Source organism: Brassica oleracea, chromosome C1, assembly GCF_000695525.1.
Source record: "Brassica oleracea var. oleracea cultivar TO1000 chromosome C1, BOL, whole genome shotgun sequence".
Taxonomy (NCBI): domain Eukaryota; kingdom Viridiplantae; phylum Streptophyta; class Magnoliopsida; order Brassicales; family Brassicaceae; genus Brassica; species Brassica oleracea.
This window is the reverse complement of record NC_027748.1, coordinates 11,096,536-11,106,235: the sequence shown is the minus strand read 5'-3', so window position 1 is coordinate 11,106,235 and position 9,700 is coordinate 11,096,536. Positions and strand designations below refer to the sequence as shown.

The following is a 9,700-nucleotide window of genomic DNA, read 5'->3' as shown; positions in this document are numbered from 1 at the left end:
TCGTTAGATACATATTGTTTTCCCCCTAAAGGCTCTAACTTTAATGTATATTGCATCCTTGCATGTATACGTGTATCATTTCAATTTCATGAAAGGCTTTGATTCAAGTCTCTTATGTGGGTGTATACGTGTATCATCTCGTTAGATATATATTGTTTTCTCCCTAAAGACTCTAACTTTAATGTATATTGCATCCTTGCATGTATACATGTATCATTTCAATTTCATGAAAGGCTTTGATTCAAGTCTCTTATGTGGCTGTATACGTGTATTATCTCGTTAGATATATATTGTTTTCCCCCTAAAGGCTCTAACTTTAATGTATATTGCATCTTTTCATGTATACGTGTATCATTTCGATTTCATGAAAGGCTTTGATTCAAGTCTCTTATGTTGCTGTAGATGTTAGTTGATTCAAAGTAATTTTATTCAGATTAGTCTCTTGTTTTGCTTCTAGGGATACCACTTAGACATGAATTACTCTACTTGATGTTTCCATCTTTTATGCTAAAAGCATTCTCTTTTAGACTTTTTGTTACTGACAATGATAATGCGCTTTGTATATGTATTTTGGTGTTGTGAAAAGTTTAATTAGTCCCTTAAGCAGTCCTGACTTCATTATTTTGTTTTGTATCTTAACATCAAATTTGTTTTTATCATTAGCAGCCATTTGATTGGATAAAGAAGACATTTATTGACAAACCAGCAACTGAAGAGAACTGATGGGATCACCAAGATGTAGACTTTTCTTTGCAATAAATTTTGGTTCTTTTTTTGGGGCTTTGTGATTTCATGTCTTCAATGTAGACCTTTTGTCTTCTCAAACGTTATAACACAATAAAAAAGCATACACTCTCCAAATCTGTAACCAGAAAAGAGTACGCATTTTGCTTTTTATAACATTCTGCTTTTTCAATCGTATGTTGTTGGTACTATTACATTATGAAAGAAAGTAGACGTGTAGATCAGGGCATAAGAAGGAGAGCTATGATCGCAAATATGATAAAGGGTTTTGAAGCAAGCAACTTCAGAGCAAGATTTCATGCTTGAGCAATGTTTATGTTGGTCTTCTCTCAGACTTGTTCAAACTACTTGCTTGTTTATGTTCTGTCCCTTATTCTCCTGGATAGTGTTTTTATTGTTGTTTACTGATTTGCAGGAAGCTTTGCAGTGATTGACCGACCATACAGGAAAAGAAAAAGCTCAAGAATCTGGTAGCAAAGTTACTTCTATCATCTGCAAAGTTCTTTTCTTTGAGCAACTACGTCTCCTCCAAAAGTCTCCGGACTGGTACTAAATCATTGTTTCTTTCTTTCACTGTGTTATCAATAACATCTAATTTTTGTTTTTCAAAGATTGGACATGGTCAATGCATGCCAGAGATCTTCAGAGATGTCAAGCCAGTTCCAGCTGATGAAAGCTCTCAAATACCTATGGCACAACAAGACGTTAGCAAGACGTTGGCGGTGAAATAGACTCGAGTGATGACAGCATGCCCCCTCCCCCATTGGAAGCATACACAAACAGATTGAGACCATTTGGAGTACAATTTGATGCAGAAACGGATTCTGATTCTTAGAAACCTATAGTTGCCGAGATGTATCTTATTAAACAGTATGTAACCAACACACATCTGCTGAAAAACAAGCAGTGTTTTGATATGCAATGAATTGATTGTTGATTTATAGCTCAACAAATGGTTCCGAGAGTAGTAGTCCATTGCTACTCATTCTACATCAATGTAGATCACAGATCAGTGTAGCATACTCTGATACAAGACAAAAGAGAGTCTTTGGTGATACAAGCTGTTGTTGTTCAAGTAGCCCAGGGAAATAAAAATGAATTTTAAGAGCTCTCTTTTTCGAGCTTTTCAATCTCCTCACGGTGCTTTCTTTCAGCTTCTTGAAGCTCTCTTTCAGCATCTTCTTCCTCTTCAATTCTCTCAAGATTATCGAACTCCTTAGTCGCTGCCATGGCTTTCACAACAGGGTCTCTTAGCTCAGAGATCAAACCGCCACCGACTTTGTACCCTTCTTCATCTCCAGTCAGATACAACCGTTGGTCAGGACCAGACGCCATAGGGATGTCCACCGCCAAAAGCTTCATGTCATACTGAAGAAACAAACAAGAAGATCAATGAATCTGCTAATGCCATTGCTAACCACTCTCTAATCAACTCACAACAGCTCCAATCTGCTACACTCATTCCTAGGCTAGAGATAGAAGACCTATCTATATCTGTTACATGGCCTTTCTTCTTCTTGACTTCAACGCTAACGAGCCCCTTTCTCTCAGAGCCTTGAACAGGGAACAGGAGAAAGCAACACTTGCTCCTAATCGTTGGCTTGAATTTCTTGAAGGTTATGCCACCACCAGACATCACATAAGCAACAAGGGATTCAAATTTTTGGGGTGGTTTCAAAATTAATCAAGAACTTGTGAAGAGGAAGAGAGATCACAATTATTTTAAAAAAAAATAACTTTAGGAAACACGTAAAATTTGAGAAAATAAAGATTTACAGAATATTTTTCAACAGATTTTGGAGAGATTTAAGGAATATTTCCCAAAAGATTATGAATTTGGCAGAACATGCATTCTGGTGCCAGGAGATTGTATATATGATGGTAGATACGACGGTAGAATGTATAATCCGGCAGAGATAGGATATAGTATCTTAGTAGATAACGAAATATTACCACAATAGATTATTAGTAACAGGCAGATTCTGTGATTTCTAGCCAGTAGATATATAGGAAAAAATAGTTTATGAAATCTTTCGTCGTTCAGATCACCTTTTCTTTCTGCGGTAGTAGACAAATTACCAAATCGTAGATTTTAAAATCTGTAAGCGCCAGATATCTATGTAGTTAACCGAAACTACGATCTACATGTCTGTAGTTAGTATATTTTGTTTTCTGCTATCTGTAGATCAAAATATGAAATTGTGTTTCACTAATATTTAGTCAACCAAATTATTTTTCATATGATTGTTTCATGTTTATGTAAATTTTGAATAATTTTTCATATTTTTCTGACTTTTAAAATAATTGATATGAATTTTTGAAGTTAGCCAGGGGTATCTAAGTCCAAATCTGACCAAAAAAGGATTTATGGTAAAAGGACGATATAGTTGTTTTTCTGTGGTGTTTTGGCAAATTTTTCAAATTTTAAAGCCAATGCCTAAAGCAAAAGTCGTTACCAGTAGGAAATAACAGTCTAGGACTCTGAAATAAATTGTGCCAATAAACCCAATATTTCTAACTCACACAATCTGCACCCGCAGGCTATAGCCACGTAGACCCAATGGGACTATTTTGGGCTTCTAAAGCCCAGTATGTCATATACTACAATTTAGAGGCTTTGGCGATAAATCAAACGAGATGATCGGGGGATGATCACTTCGGCTTCATTCCTCTCATCATCTTCGTTGGGTATGAACTCAGATCCTAAGCCTACTCTCTTCCAGCTCCTCACCCTTGTCTAATAGAATGTGTTCTTTAATTTTGTATGCAATAACCAAGGTGCTTGATCAAAACATACAAGATTCATTTTTCTTTTATTTGAAAATTCAAATCTATTTTGCATGAAAACCAAAGAGTCCCCCCTAAATAGAAATGTGTTTGATAACCGGTTCTAACCGGAGAAGAGAATCAACATGAGTATACAAACTTAATGAAGTTATAAATCAACGATTTCAATTTGCATAGATTCAAATTTCACCCGGCGTGGAGGTCTCGGAGGCTCCGTTTTCGGATTTGGGCTTAGGGTCAGGCCCAAGACTGGCTTGTCGGTTTCCGACACTCTCAATAAGCCTAACCAAATCAGACATCTTAGGTCTCTGGTCCGGTGCTTTGACAACACACGACATTGCAATCTGCAACATCTCAACCATCTCTTCCTCTATGTTCGTATACCTTAGAAGCTCCACGTCGAACACCTCTGCAGTCCACTCCTCTCTCACTACCGAATGTACCCACCGAACCAAATGTATAATCTCATCTCCTGCAAATGTCCATCATTAAACCGAAATCATCCTTAACTGAACATGTATATAATAGTATCATGGTCTTTACCTGCGGTAGTGTGAATGGGAGACTTTCCGGTGAGGAGTTCGAGCAGTACGACGCCGAAACTGTAAACATCTGAGAGCTGAGATGACTTCCTTGTGTCGGTTACTTCCGGCGCACGGTAACCGGCTTGCCTCGAGATAGGTGGAGCCAAGGCGCTCATCACCGCGGTTAAACCGAGATCAGACACGCAGCCATTACGCTCTGAGTTCAAGAATATGTTTGAAGATTTGATGTTGCCATGGACGAGCTTCCCATTGTTCTCTCGGTGGATACGAGCTATCCCTTTAGCTGCACCAATGGCAATACTCATTCTTGTCTCCCAGTCCAATGGAACTCTGTTTTCGCCTCTGTTACCTGCACAATCCAACGGCAAGTCCATGAGAACACTACGTAGAAAGTGAGTCCGTGCCGTCTCCAATTATTTACCGGCCAAAATATTAACAGTTTTATCAACAATATAATAAAATAGTTTTACAAATTAATAGCTCTTTCTATATGTTTAATGTTTCTTTTGAAATTATAAACTATAAAATTTAACAATACATCTAAAATTTTAAAAAAATTATTTTGAAATTATAAGCTATAAATTTAACAAAAAAAGCTAAAATTTAAAATTTCAGCACATAATTTATATATTTATTTTTTAAAACTCCTGCCCTGTATGAACTGTTCCACTTGCACATACTATTAGACAGCCCTGGTCTAACCATTGCACTGTAGTTAAGACGCATGGTTGGATCATAAATTGAAAACGTACCGTGAAGCAAAGAAGCCACACTCCCATTACCGAAGTAATCATAAACCATAAGCTTCTCATCTTTAGAGTAATAATAAGCCTTAAGCTCCACAACATTCTCGTGCTTAATCCCTCCAATAATCTCCATCTGCTGCTCGAAATCGCGTTTCCCAGCCGCAACGTCCTTGAGACGTTTCACAGCGACAGAAGTCGCATCCTCAAGAACCGCTTTGTACGTCGTCCCAAACGTGCCTTTACCAAGAACCTCAGCGGAAGCTCTCAGAAGATCCTCGAGATCAAACGAGTAGTTACACCCTTCAAAGAAAGACAACCTGTTGTTCACATCTTCCATCCTCGACACGAACTTCTCAGGAGACATACCACCTTTCTTCTGCAGCTTGGCGTCTGTTATAATCCCATCGCCTTGGCTTAGTTTCATCCTCAAGTAACAAACAGCTAACACAAAGACTAAAACCGCTAGTAGCACAATGGAGACAGCGATGACTATCAGCAAGAAAACAGTCTTGGTTAGTCCCAAGAAGTGAGGTTTAGGTTTCTGACGAGGTTTAAGCTCGTGATGAGCCAAGTCGGGAGGTGGCTGCACGAGAGAGAATCCGCCAACGCCTTGATAAGACGACGTAGGGAACCTCTGAAGCCAACTCGGTATAGGCCCATTGAGATTGTTGTAAGACAAATCAATATGCTGCAGAGTAGACACACCGCTTAGATCAGGAATGTCGCCAGAAAGCGAATTATTAGCGAGATTCAACGACTGCACACGCCCAAGCCTCGACAAAGACTCAGGCACCGTTCCGTTGAAGTCATTGTTAGAGAGATTGACGCTGGTGAGATTCTTCCAGACAGAGAAATCCTCAGGCAACGGACCGGAGAAGTCGTTGTCCTGAAGGTAAAGAAAGGCCAAGTCTTTCAGCTCGGCGAAGTCTCCAGGGAATAGGCCTGAGATTCTGTTGGATCTGAGGCTGAGGACAGTAAGAGAAGAGAGTCTGCTTAGAGTGTTGGGAGGGATCTGACCGTTGAGTCCGACTCCAGGCAATCTAACGGCTGTGATGCGAGATCCGTCTTTGTTGCAAGTGACTCCGGTCCATGCGTTGCAGACGGAAGTGGTCTCGTTCCAGTTGAGTGAGCGCGTGGGACGCATGAGGGTTAGGAACTCGAGTAATGCGCGTTTGTCTTGGATTGGATCTGCGTTTGCGACGTAGATGTGTAGACACAGAGTGAGAATAACAACCCTCCAAGCTTCCATTGGTAAAGAGAAACAAAACAAGAAGTTTCTTTGTCTTTGGTCTGAAGCTGGAGAGGAAAAAAAAAAAACAAATCTTAACTCAATTTTGACAAGATGATGAGACTATAAATAGAGTAGCTTTGATTAATCCACACTTTAATTTAAAACTAAAAGGTTACAAAAAAGCAGAAAAATTTCAGATTTCTAGAAGACTGCGGATCAAAAAGCAAAAGGGAATCTGAAGCTCTATGTGAATTTTTATTTTATAAAAAAATAGAAAAGCAAAGAGTGGGAGACAATGAGAGAAAAGAGTGTTAAGCTTCGAAAATGACGAAACCAAAGTCCTTTCCTTTTGCTTTTGTATACATTCAAAGCTTTAATTTAAATCTATTCCCAGAACCCTAGAATTTCTGGGAACTTAAAAGTGTTACCCTAACTTTTATCAAGAAGTTGATTATATTAATATTAAGATTTAGAGTTACAAATTAAAGATATTGATACCTCTTTTTTCCAGATCTGAACTACTTTAGCTACTCATCAGTTACGAAGTGACGATGAGATGAGAACCACCACCGTACCATTCAAGCACTGAAGTTAAGAGCTTCTTCTGACTATTTTTTTTTAATTTCAGCAACAGATTTAATTTATTTTTTTCTTTGTGGGCAATTAAAGATGACGACGAGGGATGCGACTTTTTTTTTAAATATTTTAATCGGTTACAGATTCGGTGACCGGTGAGTCTGTGAAATCGGTACGTTCCGGTTATTAAATACCGAACCGGGGACCATTGCTTTCGTCGGTGTACCGTACCTTGCTTGAAATTTTATTATGCCAGCCCATATTATCATGGTTATAGTTTGCTCGAATATTTTATCATACAAATATAAGTTATAGGCTATGTATTTTGTATTTATCAAAACCGGCTGAATTTTATGAACCGGTGACTGAAGATATGTAATTACTAATTAGTTGGTCAAATGCTTAAGAGGGAATCATTTAATGATGTTAATCGACTGGATTAGAAAACAATATTTAACTTACCAAATTTCATGAATCTCATACAAATACGTTTTTTGTGTACTTGTCATATTGAAGTTCCAAGCCTTCAATGCATTTACCATTTAATAGATTTCCTTTTTATTTTGACATCAAGTATTTCATTAAAAAAATATTACTTTCCCTTCGGTGTATTAAATATTGGACCGACTCAATTATAGAATTTATTATGGTGCATCATAATAGGCCAATAATTTCAAATCTTTCATGATTATTGTGATGATTTAACACCATCTTAGCCACGGTTGATTCCTTTTGCTTTCACCAACACTGTGAGGCATTCATGAGAGTATTAAAAAATGCTTTTCCAACCTTTAGCTCTAAAAAGAAACATTTTTATTTAGTTTTGTTACTACTTGTAAATCATGAAAACGAAAAAGCTTTATTAAATAATCAAAAATACAAATTATCTTCATACAACACAAGTTAAATCTCGCACAAAACCAGGATCTTGTCACAGCCAAAAAAAACTGGTGACAATTTTCAAATCTCAGGTTTCCTTTTAATATTCAGGATTTGATACCAAAGAATCACGCACACACTGTGATGTTCTTCTATAGACTATACCGAAAAATATAATTATAAGAGAGACAGAAGAAGAATCAATCGGTTTGAAGATAACCGGTACCGGTTTTTTCAGGTGGAAAGGACAAGTGAGAGACTTAATTTCCCGGTCCATTCTTCACCCGGTTTCAAGGTGATTGGTTTTTCAATGGCTGCTCCATCAACACAAAGCATTTGTTTATACTCTTCATCTCCCAAATCTGGCAATGCTTTAGCTTTCTTGTCCCATGGATTCCACACCACTGCAACAAAACCACAAGAATACGATTCTGTTAGATAACCGGATTCCTGTTCAAATTACGGTTAAAGTTTTAGGATCTTACCAACATCAGGTAGACCTTCTTTCTCGATGAGGAATGTACGTTTTCTCTCATGGTCAAAAACAGCAACCACGTCTTTAGAGTTTAAGTACACTCTATCAATCTCGGATTCAAAGGTTAATGCATCGCCTTGCTCAGTAAACCGCTCTTTATCAAGCATGTTATCAAGATAGTCAAGAGTTTCAAGTCCTTCAACTCTTACTTCACTGATAAAATAACCAAAAAAGGAAAGAAAGAACGCATTGAGTAAGTGTGAACTTCGTAGAGACAAGAGAGAAGCTAAAGAAACTTGGTATTGAACCTGATATCGGAAATGGAGAAGTAAGTGTGGTAAGCAATGGAGAAGCTAAAAGGCTTTGAGTTGATGTTTCTGACACGTGATATCAGCGTTAGGTTCCCATCTAGTCCCAATGAAACTCTCAGGTGAAACTCAAAGCTGAAACAAGAGCAAAAACAATTATTAAGAATTCTGAAATAAGAAAAAAAAGATTAGCGAAGTAATCACAATTAGAATACCAGTGAGGCCAGATCCTTGTTGTGTCTTCATCAGAGGACTTGAGTACCAGATCTACAAAGGCTTTTCCGGTTGAGTCGAAGGAAGGTAAAGCAGGTGGATCATTTTCCACAAGCCACATCTTGTTTCTTGCAAACCCGTGTTGCTCAAGTGATCCTCGAGTTCCGAACTGTTTGGACAATTTCAAGAAAGGTTGATCAAAATATTGGTAATTCATGTCCATGTTTATATATTGGACTTAAAGAGTCAAATGTACCTGAGGAAAGCATATGGGGATTCCTCCTCGTACCGGATGGGGAGGCTTGGAGTTAGCCTGAAACAATATATCGCATTATGTTCACCAAATATTACTAAAAACATATAAAATGTTGCTTAAATGTTGGAAAAAGCCGAAAATAGTTTTGTACCTTGGCACTGGTGAATAACAACTCATCACCTCTCTCAGTCTTCCAAGAAAGAACTTGTCCTCCATGTAAACTAATCTGAACAAAGACATCGTCCGGGGTAAAAGAAAAACTGTCAGCTAGATAATAAAAAGAAGGAGAAAGTGTGGTGGGTGAGATGCAGGAATCACATTATAAATATATGACTAGATCTAAATCTTTCAGTTTTTTTTTTTTTTTGTCAAGAGAGCTTGGAGCTATTTATAAACATTCAACCTTCAAGATTCAGAACCCAAATCACAAAGTAGAAACAGAACAGTTTAACACACCTCTGATCCTAAGGGCCTAAATACATAGATTTCTCCCAAAAACCAAAACTTTGGACCAATTCAATTCAGATGTACAAAAGACAGAACACAATATTGAGAGTCTTAGAGTATATAATACCTAAAGGAGTTTTTAGGCAGAGAAAAAAAAAACATTCGAACAGAATTGGTGGGCAATCTTATTAAAAGTCAACGTCTTATCCTTTACTTATTCCGAGGATAAAAAAAAATCAGAATCTTGCATCGAAAAGAGGGATAGTACTTTCTTGTACAACATCGGAGAAACAAATGGAAGAAAGAAGAAGAAGAATACCTTTACAGAAGCGCCTTTAGGATTCTGGAGAAGAACCTGATCGGTTCCATTTTTATCCTTGACCAAGTCAACCATAGGTCTCTTCTCGTCATCACTAGATGCTTCCATTGTTTAACAAAAGAGAGAAAGACTTTGATGTTTTGTTTATTTTTTGGTCTCCCCCCCCCCCCTATG

At 37.7% G+C, this 9,700-nt stretch overlaps 3 protein-coding genes across 4 annotated transcripts in view; all 3 read right to left on the bottom strand.

The window, feature by feature from the left end:
- Nucleotides 1-1,845: 1,845 nt before the first annotated feature.
- On the bottom strand, nt 1,846-2,380 carry LOC106331402. The gene is made up of 2 exons (XM_013769752.1): nt 2,201-2,380; nt 1,846-2,112 (listed from the first exon to the last, which is right to left on the bottom strand). The coding sequence occupies exons 1-2, from the start codon at nt 2,378-2,380 to the stop codon at nt 1,846-1,848; spliced, it is 447 nt and encodes a 148-aa protein (XP_013625206.1).
- A 1,221-nt stretch (nt 2,381-3,601) lies between these two features.
- LOC106310161 (probable inactive receptor kinase At4g23740) lies at nt 3,602-6,702 on the bottom strand. 2 transcript variants are annotated; one of them, XM_013747382.1, is made up of 4 exons: nt 6,552-6,702; nt 4,829-6,124; nt 4,075-4,425; nt 3,602-4,003 (listed from the first exon to the last, which is right to left on the bottom strand). In XM_013747382.1, exons 2-4 carry the CDS (start codon nt 6,069-6,071, stop codon nt 3,711-3,713), a joined length of 1,887 nt encoding a protein of 628 aa, XP_013602836.1. In that variant the 5' UTR covers nt 6,072-6,124; nt 6,552-6,702; the 3' UTR covers nt 3,602-3,710. The 2 variants fall into 2 exon arrangements, with proteins under 2 accessions (XP_013602836.1, XP_013602844.1); XM_013747390.1 differs by having other exon boundaries at nt 4,829-6,118.
- An 837-nt stretch (nt 6,703-7,539) lies between these two features.
- The window catches only part of LOC106322926 (putative glucose-6-phosphate 1-epimerase), a 2,981-nt gene continuing 820 nt past the window's right edge, over nt 7,540-9,700 (bottom strand). The window contains exons 3-9 of the mRNA XM_013761085.1: nt 9,527-9,695; nt 8,912-8,986; nt 8,761-8,817; nt 8,507-8,673; nt 8,292-8,426; nt 7,994-8,196; nt 7,540-7,912 (exon numbers count right to left, since the gene is read on the bottom strand). Coding sequence (XP_013616539.1) covers nt 7,743-7,912; nt 7,994-8,196; nt 8,292-8,426; nt 8,507-8,673; nt 8,761-8,817; nt 8,912-8,986; nt 9,527-9,634 — 915 coding nt within the window. The 5' untranslated portion in view covers nt 9,635-9,695 and the 3' untranslated portion in view covers nt 7,540-7,742. The remainder of the gene's footprint in view (nt 7,913-7,993; nt 8,197-8,291; nt 8,427-8,506; nt 8,674-8,760; nt 8,818-8,911; nt 8,987-9,526; nt 9,696-9,700) is intronic.